This window comes from Sebastes umbrosus, chromosome 5, assembly GCF_015220745.1.
Source record: "Sebastes umbrosus isolate fSebUmb1 chromosome 5, fSebUmb1.pri, whole genome shotgun sequence".
In the NCBI taxonomy this organism is placed as follows: Eukaryota; Metazoa; Chordata; class Actinopteri; order Perciformes; family Sebastidae; genus Sebastes; species Sebastes umbrosus.
The window spans coordinates 28954379-28971324 of record NC_051273.1 but is presented as its reverse complement, the minus strand read 5'-3'; the positions used below and the strand labels follow the sequence as shown (position 1 = coordinate 28971324).

Sequence of the window (16946 nt, the reverse complement as noted above, 5' to 3'; positions counted from 1 at the left end):
ATTCCGTTAAAGCACCAGCTCATTAATCACTTGTGCTTCAGTTGGTTGCAATCTCAACCTCACTGCTTGATGCTGCCAGATCCTACACACTGCTCCTTTAAGTGTAGTACAGAAGGTTAAACTTTACTTAGTAATTCCCACCAATACTACCAATCCATGGTATTTTTTTGTTTTGCCATAAATAGTCACATACTGTATATATGAGACAGAAAGGTCTGGGAGAAGAGGGAAACATGAACGTTTTTCAGCTTTCAAATAGGGCTGACAAAAGTTAGAGAACCAGCGTTCCGCTTGATCGTTTCTTATTTGTTTTCTCACTAGTAAAGACACTAAAGATCTACTGTATGTGTTTACGCTGTGTTTCCTGTGTTTGTGTTAGATGAGATCATCTGGCCGGAGGAGGACGAAGCTCTGCCTCTGGACGCTCAGGACCTCATCTCCAAACTGCTGAGACAAAATCCTCTGGAAAGACTGGGCACAGGTAACACACACACACACACACACACACACACACATGCTATAGCAAATGTTATTGAAAAGTTTTCCCTTTGTCTACACTTTTTACATGCCCTTGTGTGTTAGAGTTTCTGTGTTTTGTGCAGGATGAGTTCTGCTGTCTTGTGGGTTACTCTTTAAATCTGATGTTTTTTTGTTTGTTATTTTACACTCAGAGTTTCAAAATGAATGTGCAACCAGATTCCACCAAGTGTTTGGCCCAAAGCTGGTCAAATGTGATACTGCAGCTGCCGATGTATGTTCTCATCTGTTTCCTCTCTCTCTGTTCCTTCACTTTTCATCCCCCCCGTCTTCTCCGTCTCTCCTTCATCTCCAAAGGAAGTGCCTATGAAGTGAAGCAGCACTCGTTCTTCACAGAGCTGGACTGGAACAGCCTGCTGAGGCAGAAGGCCGAGTTCATTCCCCAGCTGGAGTCCGAGGACGACACCAGCTACTTTGACAGTACGTCTCTTGACTGCTTCTCTGAAAGTCATGTGCTCACACCGTAATCAACACACAACCTAATCACTGTGTGTGTGTGTGTGTCTCTCTCAGCTCGTTCTGACAGGTACCACCATGTGGATTCAGAGGAAGAGGACGACACCAATGATGAGGAACACGTGGAGATTCGGCAGTTCTCCTCCTGCTCGCCTCGTTTCAGCAAGGTAGGTACACGCCAACACATCCACACAGCTCACACAGCTCACACAATCAAATTATCCACTTATGATACTGATCATATTTCAAAATAAATCAAGCTGTTTCTGAACGTTCTCCTGAGATGTGAGCTATTGAAAAACATGATAGATAAATATCCTTGAATGCATTAGTCTGTTATTTAATCTAGAAAACACTATCAAGAGAGTTTTTTAATGAAGGATATTGTTGATAACTTTCTGAGTGAAATAAATCGAGCACATGTATCATGGTTTGTCTGTCACTGTTTGTATATCGAAGCAGATTCAAATCCAGATGCCAATTTTTTTTAAATCACAATTTTGCAGCTTTTTGGAGTATTTTCTTCGGTTTTTCATATATTTAGATTTTTTAAAAATATATTTTTTTTATATTTTTGATATTCTGTCTACATATAATTTATCTCGATGTGTGCCTCAGAACAGAATATAACAAACAGATTCACATGACAATTTGACAACTCACCGCTATGAATATTTGGTCCTAGACATTGAGTGACGGGTCCGAAAACTGTTGCTGTAAAGGCCTAAAGGAACAGTGTGTAGCATTTAAGGATAATATATTATTAATAAGGATGTTTTCTTTAGTGTGTAATCACCTGATTTGTGTTTTCGTTACCGTAGAATGAGTCATTTATATCTACACATATATAACACATAATGCCGTGTTGTGTGCAGGTGTACAGTAGTATGGAGCGCCTGTCTCTGCACGAGGAGAAGAGGACTCCTCCTCCCACCAAACGCAGCCTCAGTGAGGAGGGAGGAGATCGTATCGACAGCCTGAGCGGACTCAAGTCCAGAGATCGATCCTGGCTGGTGGGATCTCCAGAGATGTGAGTTCTTCACCTCCGCATGTGAAACCACACAGCTGCATCCATTTCTGGACTTGGATCTCATGCTCCTTAAAATGTGTCTTTTTTTAAGTATACACTTGTGCAGTAAAGTTAGCATAATGTTTCCTGGAGTTGTTTATTGATTCATACAAGAAACAAGCTGGGATATAAGAAGCTTCATTTAGGTTCTTTTGTTCTCCCGGAGCCATATGTGAATTTATTGGATTTTGGATTGTTTATGGGAACACCTCATTATGTCCATTATTGCTTTTATACCTTAGACACTTACAGAAGGAACAAAGCAAGGCTGTGATTAAATCCACCTCTATGTTTTAAAGTGTGCTTGTAGTCAGTTTAACCCATGGCTAGTCAGTTTTACTGCTAACAGACAACAACATTTTCATAGCCATGGTACTGTCTTGTGTTGGTTTGCTGTGTTTTAGACTTATACATGTTTTTCATCTCCTCTCCTCCCCAGCCTGCGGAAGCGTCTGTCCGTCTCCGAGTCGTCCCACACAGAGAGCGACTCTAGCCCTCCGCTGACCGTCCGGAGACGCTGCTGCTCAGCCATCATTGAGATGCCGCGCTTCGCCATCTCCTCAGAGGAAGAGGGAGGTCAAGGTAAAACACAGGAAGGATATTCTGATGGCCTGTGTCAGGGTCACTAGCTGTCCTTCAGAGTGGCCGAGAAATAGTGGACAGAATAAAAGAAAGTTGTTGAGGCTGTTCTAGGGCAAGCTGTCTGAAAAAAGTGTCTGTTCATGTTACGCAGCTCTTTGGTTTGTGGTAGTTCTTCCTCCAACCTCACGGCATTCATAGGTACCAGATGGCCTCGATTAATGCAGATTATCTGCACCTTAAACTGCACTTTGCAGTTGCAGAAATCGATGAAACGTGTTCCTTAAAACTCCCAAATTATAAAGATGTTTAGTCGTAGAAAGGCAGGGATCCCTCAGAAGTAGTTAGCAATAAATTCTTATTTTCCCAAACTGAATATAATAACCTGTATCACAAATCCTGGATCTGTATCGTTGGTGCAGCAGGAAGTCGTAAGAGTCCCAGCGTTTTGGGTCCGAGCGCAGTGAGGGGCCCGCGGAGCGACGAGCTGCCCCTCGCCATCCCAGAGCTCCCAGTGGAGAGAGAGCTGAAGCTGGACGAGTCTCCCACCACACCGAGCTCCACCTCCAGCCAGCTGAGCAAGGCCACGCTCACACGTCAGTACCTACACACACACTTTATTGTGCTTGACCGACATGCACAGTTGAACCCTATATCTGAGTTTCCTCTCTCACCTTCCTCTCTTCCTGCAGCGGGTAGTTCAGGTGACGATCGTGGTCACAGAGGTAACGGCGTTGCCAGTGGAGCTGCTAAAGTCGCAGCAGACAACGACTCTCCCTCCACCCCGAGAGCCATCAGCGACCTGGCGGCTCGCAGGGCTCGCCACCGGCTGCTGTCTGGAGAGGCAGACAAACACACAGCGGCGCCGAGCTCCAGACCGCTCAACAAGGTCATCAAGTCGGCGTCCGCCACCACGCTGTCACTGATGATCCCTGCAGGTCAGTGTGTCACGTTGGGAGATGCTGAATGCTGAGTGACAGGATCACATTTAATGTATTTTTGATTCAGACCTAAACACAATTAATAGATCTCTGGATAATAATATATTAACTGTGATCCTGACAAGAAAAATCAAATCTGTGATTGTACTTAAAGGACCCCTTACGGCCACCAGCCTCACCAACACAAATGTCCGTTATCTGTCCGTTCTCAGACCACCACGGAGCCTCTCCATTGGCCAGCCCGATGTCGCCCCACTCGCTGTCGTCCAATCCGTCATCGCGGGACTCGTCCCCGAGCCGAGACCTGTCCCCGGCCGTGGTCAACGTCAAGCCCGCCATGGTGATCCAGAGAGCGGGCAAGAAGTACGGCTTCACCCTGAGGGCCATCCGAGTATACATGGGAGACTCTGACATCTACACTGTGCACCACATGGTCTGGGTGAGTTCCGCAGAGAAACACTACCGCTGACAAAAGGTTTGAGGTTTTAAGCTCACAAACATCTTTAATTTAAGAATTTTTTTTGTCCCTTTTTACCTTAATTAAAGTTTCTGACAGTAGAGAAAGGACAGGAAGATAAGGTTTTTTAAGACCAACTTGTCCTGCAGGTATTAAAATGAGGAGTTCAGATACAATTAACTTAATATAAAATGTAAAGTGTAGAAGAAGAATAGTTACAAAAGCCACTACAATACAGGTATTAGTATCAGATAAGTGTATTAATATTGAGGTACATGTGATTCAGAGCCACTGTAGTCAGTGTGGGTGCAGTGTGTTGGGATTCTTGTTGTTGACAGAAGATGGCAGTAAATAACAGTAGAACAGGCTCAGCCCATAGGTCTTAAACAAATCTGCCCCCCTTCCACCATCCTCTTTCTCTCCCTCTGTTCTCTCTATCTCTTCTCTGACCATCTCTCTCTCTCTCTCTCTCTCTCTCTCTCTCTCTCTCTCTCTCTCTCTCTGCTCACCCTCAGCATGTGGAGGAGGGCGGTCCGGCCCACGATGCGGGGCTGAGGGAGGGAGACCTGATCACCCAAGTCAACGGAGAGGCGGTTCACGGTCTGGTTCACACAGAGGTGGTGGAGCTCATACTGAAGGTACAGACACAAAGTACATTTAATTCTATTCTTTGTATTCAGTAAAATCACTTATTGAATGCACAGTACTGATAATCAGACACACTGTAGTATTTTCCTTATTCTGTTACTAAAGACATTGAAATATTTATTTTACTTAGTGCTAATTCTGAAAACTATTGTAAATTCATCTTAAAAAAATCGCCTGATTTTAATATTGTTGTGTGAAACTTCAGCCCAAATGATGTGAATTAAAGCGTAGCACGTTTAACATGTAAATATAACATAAATATATATTTATATAGCTTTAAGTTATATATTTATAACTTAAAGTTACTGTAAGGAACTTTTAACTGGTTATGAAACAGTCTCAATTTAACTGAATTTAATTTAGTACTTTAATACTAGGGCTCGACCCCCTCTTAGTCAGATAATCGGTTGTTTTGATCTTAGTGGACTAAGATTTCTTTAGTCGATTAGTCGTTTTCCATGCTTTTTTCATGCTGAATGACTTATTTCCTAAAAAGAAACTCTGGTAAACACAAGATTAAAAGTGGTGCATTTGTATGATTCATTGTGGAAAAGCTCAGTTTTACAGATCTGTCGACAAAATTGCATGAGTGACAAAGAAATTATTTTGTTGAGGACAGCCCTATTTAATACTGAATTTAACACTTACTCTATATGACATACATAAGTAAATGAGACCATCAGCGAGAAGACTGACTATTTCTATATAGTTATTCTTAATGCCTGTCATCGTTGCCACCGGGTCAGATTCTGCGTGAAATCAGACAAAATCACGCAGTTTCAACAGAAACTCCTTCAGCTCAGACTGTAGCAGGGCCTCCAGCAGCGACCAGCCCATTGCAGACAGACCCAGATCCGGCTTGGCTGCCACCTTCAAATTGCAGTCGGCGCTCCAGCGGGAGGTGGAGAGCTCTGCCCCTGGCAGCAACTGCTCCTCCTCCCACCTGGAGCAGAGCTTCGCCCCGCTGGCGGCCAACACCACGCTGCTGGAGGCCCAGGCCGCATTGCTGGGCCCACTGGAGGGAAGGGGGGCACGGGAGACCCAGAACCAGGACTTGGCGTGGTAGAATGTCAGACCCTGCTGCAGTAAAATGAGAGGTTTTCTAAAGGGAATCTGGTGCTCAGAAGCACTAATACTTTTGTCCACAGGGACCGCCAAAATCAACACAAAATGAAAGTTCCTCATATTAGCTTTAATATAAATTTACACCAAAATCTAAATGAACTGAAACTGAAACAAAACATGTAAATCCACATCTGTAATGCTCTGTCTGTCTGTCTGTCCCTCAGAGCGGTCCCAAAGTGTCCATCTGTGCCACCCCGTTTGAGAACACGTCCATCAAGGTCGGCCCCGCCCGAAAGATCGGCCACAAATCCAAGATGGCGAGACGCAACAAGAAGACCAAGACCAAGGAAGGACAGGACAGGTGGGACACACACACACCTGGGTTGTAACAAACATCACTCAGTGTGTATTTAATGATTCGCTGAGTGAGCTGTTGTGTGTTTTGTGTTTCCTCTAGCAGTAAGAAGAGGACGTCTCTGTTCAGGAAGATCACCAAGCAGGCGTCTCTCCTCCACACCAGCCGTAGTCTGTCCTCTCTGAACCGCTCTCTCTCCTCTGGGGAGAGCGGCCCCGGCTCGCCAACGCACAACCTGTCGCCACGGAGCCCGACGCAGGGCTACAGGTCCACGCCGGACTCCGCCCACTCAGGTAAGACATAAACGCTCACCTGTACTGCAATAATAACTTATTAAAATGTATTAAGTGGACATCAGAGAGGTGTGATAGCACAGTCGTCTCACAGTGCTGTATGATATTTGAGAGTTTGAATGAAGATGAATGTATTTATATAAAATATAAATATAGAAATATACACCTATAACGTACTTGTGTATTTACATGTCCAAAAACTGCACGTATATATAATATATGAACATAATATATCATTAATGTGCCTCCTCTCTACTCCTCAGTTGGTGGAAACTCATCTCAGAGCAGCTCTCCCAGCTCCAGCGTCCCAAACTCCCCGGCGAGCTCCGGCCACATCAGGCCCAGCTCCCTGCACGGCCTCGCCCCGAAGCTCCAGCGCCAGTACCGCTCACCCCGACGCAAGTCTGCCGGCAACATCCCCCTCTCCCCTCTGGCCCGCACGCCTTCGCCCACCCCTCAGAGCAGCTCGCCGCAGCGCTCGCCCTCCCCTCTGCCCAGCCACGCTCTGGGACAGTCCGCGGTGGGTCAGTCGTTCCCGGTGAAGCTCCACTCCTCCCCTCCCCTGGTGAGGCAGATATCCAGGCCTAAGAGCGCGGAGCCTCCACGGTCTCCGCTCCTCAAGAGGGTGCAGTCGGCCGAGAAGCTGGCCTCCTCCCTCTCTAACTCCCCCTCGTCTCCCTCCGGGGTGGCGACGGCGGGGGCGTCTGTGGGGAGCCGGAAACACAGTCTGGATATCTCGCATTCAGAGTTTAAGAAGGAGATTCTGCAGAGAGAGCCGAGCCTACAAAGCCTTCAGGTACGAGTTCATCACCCAACATGCAAGTTAATAATACAATATAATACAATATAATTAATAATACAAAAAAACTCCAGACTTCTAAACTCTAAGCACAATTCCATTGCTTTCACTCCCAGCGGCTGGAACTTAGCTAGGATCTGGCTGGCAATAGGCTGGGAGGGGAAATTCGAGGTGGCTGCATTCTGTATTGATCCATCATAGCTTATTTAAATAAGATGTTTTAACAGTATATTGATGACGACATGGCTTTAACGAGATTATGAAAATGTCCCTTCATGATAGTGCCTTTTAAAAGATTAGGTATTATGAAAAGATTGACATGTACAGGACAATGAAATTTGAAAAATTGACAAGTGTTTTCTTCAGGTAAGAAATGAAAAAATGGCACAAAACGCTTTTCAAACCAGAAATCCTGACCGTGTCTTATTCCTCACTCACCTTCAGGAGTCAGCCAGCGAGGGCCTGCTGTCATCAGCAGGACGCAGCGTGGAGAAGGGCAGCCTGCAGAAACACTCCTCCTCATCCAGGAAGCTAGGGCGCCAGGAAGGGGACGGCGCCCTCGGCCCGGTGTCCGGCTCGCTGGGCCTGGCCCCCGGGAAGAGCAAGCTGAAGGACAAGCTGTCCGCCATCCGGCAGGACAGAGCCGAGCGGAGGGAGTCGCTGCAGAAGCAAGACGCCATCCACGAGGTCGACTCATCCGAGGACGAGACGGATGAGGGCTCCGAGGACAGCCAGGACGGACGCAGGGGATCGACCTTCACTCCTCCTCCCCTGCTGAGGCCCACCACTGTGAGAACGGGCCCCGGAGGCACGCTGCCGTCCCTCTGCCTCTCCCCCTGCACCCCTCACGCCACCTTCACCCACACGGGGCCCTCCCAGGTGGGCAGGCCCACTCCCTCGCACACCCTCCCCTCTGTTACTGAGACGAAGCCCGGTCAGAGTGCCTCCTCTCTGGGAGTAAAAGATGCGAGGTCTGCCTCATCTACAGAAGAGAGGAAGGTTCTGGAGCCGAGCGGTCCGGTAAAACCCCCTCAGGGCCCCCTTCCCTTCTCCACCCCAGGCAGTGCGTTCATCTCAGTCAGCAAGGACACTTTCCTCAAGCCAACTCCTCCACAAGACTCAAAGAGTCTCAGGGGGAAGACTGCACCATCAGAGGACCAAAACCTGGTCAGCCCTAGAACCACAGTCCCCTCTACCACGACCACCACGAACACCACAGACTCCAGAACCACCACCAGTACCACAGACTGCAGAACCACCACGAACACCACAGACTCCAGTACCACCACGACCACCACAGACTCCAGAACTACCACTAGTACTACAGACTGCCAAACCCCTGACAGCCAAGAGACGCCCCGCGCCTCCTGCTCCTCTCCCGGCATCCCCAAGGAGAAGAAGGAGGCTGACAACCGGAGACTTTGTGCTGCAGCGGCTGCAAGTTTCAACGCGTCGCCCTCGTCCACTTCCGGCTCCAGCTCCAGTTCCAGCTCCCCGGTTCCGGCCCCTGAGAGTGCCGTGGAGAAAGTTGTGTCCCAGCTGGCGACGGTAGCTAAGAGCGTTCTGGGTCCCGTCAAACTGAGCACCGCTGCAGACAAGAAGGACCAGAAACCATCCAGAGGTGGCACCCCAGAAGTCCCACCGACTGGCCCCCTCTCATTTCCGTCTAAACAGCTCCCAACCCCTCAGTCACCTCACCTTTTGGAAAACAAACAGAAGACTGAGCCCCTTGCCTCTCCGACCACCTCGCAAAGGGCAGCCAAACCGTCAACCCAGAAAGACTTTGCCGCCCTGCCGGCATCGTCCTGCAAGGACGTCCCAGAAAGGCCTACATCAGGGTCTGCAGGTAGGGAGAATGCTGCCACATCTGCACAGCGGCTGGGCGCTGCAGCCACTCAGCCCGCCCTCAACGCACACCCCAGCTCCTCTGCAGCATCTGAGCCACAGCGGCCCAGGAGGCCCGAACCCCAGACGACAACTGCCGCCAACGCCGCCGTGTCCGCCTCCTCGCAACAAGACAAAGCAACCAGCAAGAAGACGTAGCAGCAAAGAACCAGAACAAAATGTACAGATCAAACCACTCAATGCTGGCTTAAGGTTTTTAGAACTCAACACAAACTGCATGTTTGGAAGAAAAACACATTAGTAACTTCGCACTAATCGGAGAGTTTCAAAGCAAAAGGAAGGCGCAGAAGAGCTGTCAGACGCAGAGAGACAGATGTGGTAGTCCTAGTTCCATTCCAGCTGTTCTGTGCTCTTAATGTTCATGTGAGTTATTTTGGTGTCCTGACTCTTTGGTTCCTGCTTTCAGTACTAAATGCCACGGGGAGTTGGCATTTTATTTTTAATTTTTTCTGCAAACATATACGGGGCTAGAAATAAAGAGCTCAGTGGTCCGTGCACATACAATTTAAATATCACGATCTTGCTTGTGCTGCCTCATTACTCTTCACCTTGATGTTTGGCAGAGCCTCCACGCATGTTCCTCCGACAGATCAGGACGTGCCTTACTGAACACACACTTCTCTTTGCCCGTCAACGTCTACCCAGCCACGACTGGAAGAAGATTGTATCTCAGCAATAAAGCTCAGCGTATGTTTAGCAATCTGTGTAAATGCATTACAGTGTTTTTAATAGGACTAAATCTGCAACGTCAATGAACACTCAGCACCCAGCTAACTAGGCCAAATTAAATCCTCTTCTCTCGCTGCGGTCCCCGGTGATCCGATTCTACAGGGCTGCAGGAGGGGGAGATGTGTTCCCTGAGCACTGATCCAAGGCGTGGTTCAGCGATTGGAAGAGATTCCTGGGAGTCGGTGCTGGAATAGATTAGATTAGTTTGTGCTGATTTATCAAGTCTGCCGGCACAGGCTACAGTTTCAATCCTAAACTCTGATCGACTTTCCTCGCTCCTCACCCAGCTATATGTTATTGGTGTTTATTGTACCGCAACGCCATACCTTTTTCCTAGATTTTTGAATGCATTTTCCAAAGGCATTCATCTCTACCAACTAGCACAGATTTGACTGTATCTACATCCATGACAATTTCAAGTTCCAATTCTTTCCAAGTTGATTGGAGACATTTGAAAATTTGGAAAGCATCGACTGTCTAGAAAGTAGGAACATTTAACTTAGGGTTGGGTGTCAATTCTTGGATCTGGTTCCAGGTTGGAAAATACCCACATTTGCTGAGCTCCGACAACTGACGACTCTCTTTTCCTCGCTCTTTTTTATTAGCAAAGAGCATCGCTAACCGCCGCATCCATGTGCTGCTGGTGGCAGCTTATACAGTGTATCGGCTGTAGCTAATGAGATTCCTACAAATGCTGAAAGCTAAACCCAAATGCGTTCATGAGGGATTTGAAAAAAACTTTATGTTCCACAAGCTGATTCAGTACTGGATCAAAACCCAACCCTGGCATATTAGCATTAGCATGATTACACATTAGCCATCGTTCTGGTTCTTGGCTCTATAGCTCTGTCAGCAGAGTTCAGCAGAGAGGGGCCGTACACATGTCACGCCTAAAACACGTGGAAAACGCCAGCTGTGCTGCTTTTTTTTCTTTCCAATGTGCTGAGGAAGTTGCGCTCCTATCGCGCCTGCCGTTACTAAGCAACCAAAACCTGGATGACGATGAAGTTGCGCTAATTTAGCAGGAAGCCACACCGACTAAACTAAACACAATCAAAACGAAGATAAATGGATTTCTGAGCTTTCAACCGGATGTTGTGCCGTCCTCGGACAGAAAGGTTGAGGCCAGGAAAATAGTCCGTGGGACAGATGGTTGGTTGTTCTTCGTCACATGACATGCGGTGAGAGCTGCGGTGTTCCAAAAGTTGAACTATTTTTATCTCGGGGCGCAGCCGTCACGGCCCGAAAAATAGGCGCTTAGGAAGGCTTGCGTGCCGCAACAGTGTCGCTCTCACGTTCGAGCGCGCCTGCCACGCGTCTACATTGACAAACACCGGAGCGCAAAACATGCAGCATGTGTAGCAGCCGGGCTTATCGGATGAGTTTTAACTCCGAACTTTAGATTCAGTATTTTAGTTCCAAACACGCATACGGACATGAAGCCAAGGATTTCAACGCACACCTAATTTTATCGGTCGCTTGCACACACCTCCAACATCTTCACCAACACTCAGCTGAAGGATCCAAACTGAGCACGCTCAGACTGACTGTAGCCGCCTTTTTATTTCTAGCCCCCCATTCAGCCTCTGAAGGCTGCCGTAGTTTTATTTGGTATCTGGACCAACTTGCTGTGTTTTTTTTGCCTCTGATCCTGTGAAGTCATCAGACTTTACTTTGTTTATGTGTGTGTGAGGGAGCGAGCGATTTGTGCATGGTTATCTGTGTATAAATATATATATATGAGAATATTTAAAGTTCTGTTGTGCATCTGTTTTATACCCTGAGTGTGTGTTGGCGTGTGTGTGTGTTTTAGGACTGTCCAGGACACCCTGCTACCTGTGTATGTGGCCGAGCTCTCTGATGTGTCGGGGCGTCGGGCTTTGCACAAAACTTTTATCTCGTTTGTCAAATGAAAAAGACGAAAAATCACGAAAAGGAAAAGCCGGTCGAGATGTTTGACCGCTGTGTGTGTTGGGTTGGAGCTCAGTTCTAACTGCTGCTTCACTGTAAAATGCAGTTTGCCTGTTAAAATCAATTCCTCATGTTTTTGTTTTATTTTTTTTTCTCTTGGATATATCCCCTTTAATTTCGCCTGTGTTGTCCCGATCTCGTCCCTGATTCCTATACTGTACATTTGTAAGCAAGAGAAAGATTTTTTTGTTTTGGTTTGTTTGACATTTTTTAAGAAAATCACCTTTCACTGAATGCACGCCGAGCCTGGTGTGAGTCCACTCGTGTCGTACATTTGAGCGTTTTCTGAAAAAAGCAGGAAGTTCCTCTCATGACTTTAAGATGAACTAAACCTCCCTCAGTGTTTTGTGTCTTTGCTGGGCTTGTGTGCTCGCGGATTTCAGTCAAATTAAGAGCTTTCCGCCTCAGTTTAAAGGACACTGTTAACACTGACTGTGGCAATCTCTGTAATATGTTTACATGTTTCTTGTTTTGTATCTTTATGTGTTGTTTTTTTTGTCAATGGAACTCGTTGCCTGTAGCAATCAAACCTCCTCTGACAGGCTGGGATAATTATTGACAGCGTGTTTTAGGCGACTCCTGATCATAATGTGGTGTGTTAATAATATTTAGCTGTGTGATGAAGAGGTCACCTGTGATGGAGGACGTGTAGAAAGGAGGAAGAGTCAGCGCACATATGTCAAAATCATCTCCGTTCTTTGTGCACGTCGCGCTGGTCGTCTCAGAAGTGTGTTAGCAGGTGTGTCTGTGGAACAGATCAGAGGCGCTGTAGGGAGGAAGCATCTATCAGCAGTACGCTTCGGCCAATCAGACGGTCAGGACGTTGGTGACTAATCTGTCTTTGGTGGCGTCAGACTTGAATAGATTTTGTCTATTAACCGACCACATTGGATGTTATTCAAATACACGACACAAGCTTCTTTCCTCTTAGCGTGGTGTCATCGGGAAAATGAGATGCAGAAACCAGTATGCAGGTCAGATTTGAGAGCGAGCACGGACAGATTCGTAAGCGCTGAAGAAGTTTTGGAGCAAGCGAAGACACTATTGTGAGCATCTATAAAGTTTTGAGCCCAAAAGACAAGTTTTGTCTGTAGATTTGAGTGAGCAACAAGTCAGGTTTGGACTTGGTTGGCCGATAAACTGGATTTTCTAATCTCCGAGGCGAATGAATCTTGTGTCTTTAGTGGATTCAGATTCTGTAAAATGGCATCAAACCTGAAACCAAGCAAAACGTTTCAGTTCTTTCTTCAGTTTTGACAGTTTGTATTCTTCAGTTCAACCTAGAAATATATTGTTTCCCTGTTAAATTCCACCTTCTAAGTAACATCAGTGAGTTCATGAGGTCATGGTTTAAGTGCCCAGACACACCAACCCAACATCAGAGAACTAGTGGCGACGAAGGCCGTCTGTTAAGTCCCCTCACGTCGCCTTTGGCTTGGCCAAAAAGTTGCACTCGAACACACCGCAAAGACTACAGCCGACGGTCAACTAGCACGTACGTTCTGCGCCTGCATGAGATGAAATAACTCTCCACACCAGCAGGTAGTGGTAGTCCGTATTCAATATTCAAAAAGGGAAACCGGAAGAGCGAGGACGGCAGATATACAAGCCGTTGTTATGTTACGTACATGAAACAAAGCGCCGTTTGCCGACCATTTTCACACCACTCTCACTCACCGCTTAGCTTCATTCCAGATGGCTATGTCGCTGTGAAAATATCCGTGTATTGAAATGATCAGATGAGATGAAGATGAAAATCTCTGTGTGTCCCCTCTTGACTTTCCTCGTTGGCTTGACCTATGTTTCTCTTCTCGTGCACTGATTCGTTTAAGCTGAACAGCCAATCAAAGTGATTTCTCTCACCGACGGGTGCCGCTGCCAATTCAACATGCTGAATCGGCCTAAAAGCCTCCGACACGTGCAGACTAGAGCCGATGGTGCGGGACAATGTCCGACGGCCGACCGTCGGCTTTGTGTGTCAGGGCCTTAAAGAGATTATGACACTTTGTGCTCAAAATCTGAGAGCGGATTTCAAACTAGTGGCACCAAACATCTGGATTTTTTTTTTACTTAAAGCTAGAACTAAAACTTGAGCATGAGTATCAGCTGAGATTATCACAGATATATCAGTATCACTCCTGGTGTTGGGGAATAAGTTACAAGAAATGTCAGTACAGAACTGCCAAAGATATGTTTTAGGTAATTTAGAAACTGTGTCTCTGTTATATAGTTTTTAAGGGAAACAAACATGACGTTCGTGTCTATGTACACGACTCAATACATTCAATTTCGTGATTATTTTACAAACTCCCGTGCGACTGGGCTGAAGATTCAATCAAGTATCGGTGTGTCAAAAAAACTCCTGTTGGATTCTACTTGAAACCTGTTTGTTGCTCAGTGATTTGTCCCTGTGTGCTCTGGAGTCCTGACTAATTAATTACAGACGGGTTCATTCAGTCCTGAAATTTGGTTCTTGCTCAGTAGTTTTTGTCACTAAAAACCTCTCAGTAGGAGTTGTGATCGGCGGCTTTAATCTCTTCAGAGTTTCTGTTTTAAATTCTGATTAAGCACCGCTGTCGACTTCAGCTGCAGTTGTGATTTTCCGTTTGCAGTTGGAACCTGAGTGTTTGTGTGTAATCATGCACCCTCCAGTCCATCTGCTCTCAGCTGGTCGTCCTATTAGTGCTACATGGACAGCTGCCTCATGTAAACACACACACACACACACACACACACGCACAGATCAATACTTGTGCCATCTAATGTAGCGGTGCCAGTTTCGCTGTCTCCACTGACATTATAAATACACACACACACATACATACATACCAATACGCCCACACACACCTTCTCCCGTGTGTAAAGATGATGGTCCAGCCATCTGTTGGAGAGTGAAGCAAGTGTCAGGTTCCCTGGTGGAGTCATTAATCTCAAGCCCTGAGCCTGTTGACCGCACACACACACACACACACACACCCACACACAGAGACAGGGTCAGGTTGGCCAACACAAACACTACCCAGCCCTCCCTCAGGCTCCTCGGTCCCGTCCCGGTCCGGTCGGTTCAGCAGTTACACTGTTAGCAATTTGTTCGACCTCCAGCCTGTGTTTACCCATCATGCACCTCTGCTGCTCCCTGGCAGAGGCCCACAAAACCAGACACACACTACCACGGAAGTTCGTTAACCAGCTGAGAAGTCAAATTCAAACTGTAATCAGTCTGAAAGTCGGTGATTTGAGAGCACGTGTGTGGAATCGTGTCACCGTTTTGTGTCTCGTGTCAGTCTCGCGGCATACACGAGTCTGAACGTGATTGACAGGCATCATGTTGATTAACGTTAAACCACAATATCACTATATATTTCAAATGCTTGGCAGTTTCTCCCCCTCCGACGTCGGTCACATTCCTGTTTTGCAAGACGGGCTTCACTACATATAACTTTGTTTTTTTTGTACCTCCGTGGACTTTGTGTTGGAGTCTGAGTTGTGGTGGGGGCTGGTCGTTTGTTGGCGTCCATTTCTAACAGAACGTCAGCTATGGTTGCACACTGTTAGACCTGTAAGCGGGGCTTAAATTAAAGTCAATCGCGAGCGTGCGTGCATGACATCACATCCGTTAGATTTTCCCAGAAAACCGTCCCACATTCTTCACATTACAAGCAGTCTACAGGCTGATAGAGGAAACCCAGAAAGTCGCGGAAGGTCTAATTTTGTAGGTTAGGTTACAACCTGTGACACATATACGTGTAAAAAAAGTTAAATACAATCCCTTTAAATGCTTTACAAACACAAGCATCTTCATAATCCGTACTTTGAAAACCATCACATCAAAGAAATAAGTATTCAAGATCACAAATCTCACCTGACCATTAATTCCCGGTACCTGATAGTTAATAATGCTCAATGACAGGGACCTTAGCTCAGAATTTAACGAAACAGTTGCAGGGAAACCGTGCAGACAAATCTACCCTCGGAGATTTATTACATCTATTTTTTTTTCTGTTCTCATCCGGTAGTTTTAACATTAATTAACTTCCGTACATATTACTGAGTCCTGTCAAAACGGCTGCGGCAAACTTTCCAAACTGAAAGTTAAAACGTACTTAATTTGAGTGTGGACCAAAACAAGATTTTGAGCATTTAAAACTTGCATCTGACTGTGTCCCTGCTCGCTACCAGATATCAGATCGTGACTTCCAGATTGATATAGGCATCAGTTGTGGTTTTGTCACCAATTAGCTTCCGTACACCTCTGACTCTAAGCATGTAGAGTAACCAGCTCTGTCTGTGAGGCACATCAATGATTCAAACATGTTACTTTGGGTATGACGAGGTGAAGCCTTATTACCACTAACACACACACACACACACACACACACACACACACACACACACACACACGTTCTGAACCACGTTACATGAGATTCAGTGATGTTTCAATGTGCAGTCCGTTAAGCTCGTATCTGTGTCTGAGAGGGTCGAAAGCCGACTTTTATGGACTCTTGCAGACGAGGGCAGTATTTCCAAGCCGTGTGTGTTTTGTGTTTGTCTTTAAAGAGCGATGAAGAGGAGGAGGAAGATTCAGCTGTGCACCGTAAAAGCTTGAGAAAGACGTTAAGAGAGAGAGAAAAATACATTGCTAGAGTAAAACCAGTGCAATATCTTTTTATTTTTTATTGTGGTAAAAGCATGTTGTTGTCAATCTTACCTTACAACAATAATAAAGGTTTTTTTATGTACTCTTTGGCTTTCGCAGCGTCTTGATTGTGTTTTATGATGTTCTTTCTTTCACTCGGCTTTATGGGGTACATCATGCTTTTTACATTAAGGCAGCATTGTTTTTGGAGAGCGATTTCTGTCATGAACTCATATAAAGTCAGAAATGATAAGTGGCTCCAGCTTTTAACCATGCCTCAGGCTGCTGCTACACTGCAAAAACATCTCTGTCCAATCAAGTCATCTTTATCTGGAATTCAGTCTTTGTTTCTTTGTCTAGTACTGGTTATAGTAAGATTGTCTCTCCAATGTTAATTGCATTAGTTGAGATCCAGTCAAGTCTGACTGACACAAACAGAAACACTTCAAGAAATTAAACTACTTGTCCTAAGACAAGTGTAAAATATTTGTCCCGGCTTCCACGTT

At 46.2% G+C, this 16946-nt stretch overlaps 1 protein-coding gene across 13 annotated transcripts in view; it reads left to right on the top strand.

The window, feature by feature from the left end:
* The window catches only part of mast2 (microtubule associated serine/threonine kinase 2), a 212974-nt gene extending 196426 nt beyond the window's left edge, over nt 1-16548 (top strand). For 10 of the 13 annotated variants that reach the window (XM_037770189.1, XM_037770188.1, XM_037770191.1 and 7 more), the window contains 13 exons: nt 380-481; nt 835-957; nt 1051-1160; nt 1869-2023; nt 2502-2644; nt 3058-3237; nt 3334-3579; nt 3795-4021; nt 4555-4677; nt 5977-6113; nt 6210-6400; nt 6664-7196; nt 7644-16548. In XM_037770189.1, coding sequence (XP_037626117.1) covers nt 380-481; nt 835-957; nt 1051-1160; nt 1869-2023; nt 2502-2644; nt 3058-3237; nt 3334-3579; nt 3795-4021; nt 4555-4677; nt 5977-6113; nt 6210-6400; nt 6664-7196; nt 7644-9242 — 3869 coding nt within the window. In that variant the 3' untranslated portion in view covers nt 9243-16548. The remainder of the gene's footprint in view (nt 1-379; nt 482-834; nt 958-1050; nt 1161-1868; nt 2024-2501; nt 2645-3057; nt 3238-3333; nt 3580-3794; nt 4022-4554; nt 4678-5976; nt 6114-6209; nt 6401-6663; nt 7197-7643) is intronic. The other 3 variants (XM_037770190.1, XM_037770201.1, XM_037770200.1) reach the window with 1 other exon arrangement.
* Nucleotides 16549-16946: the final 398 nt, after the last annotated feature.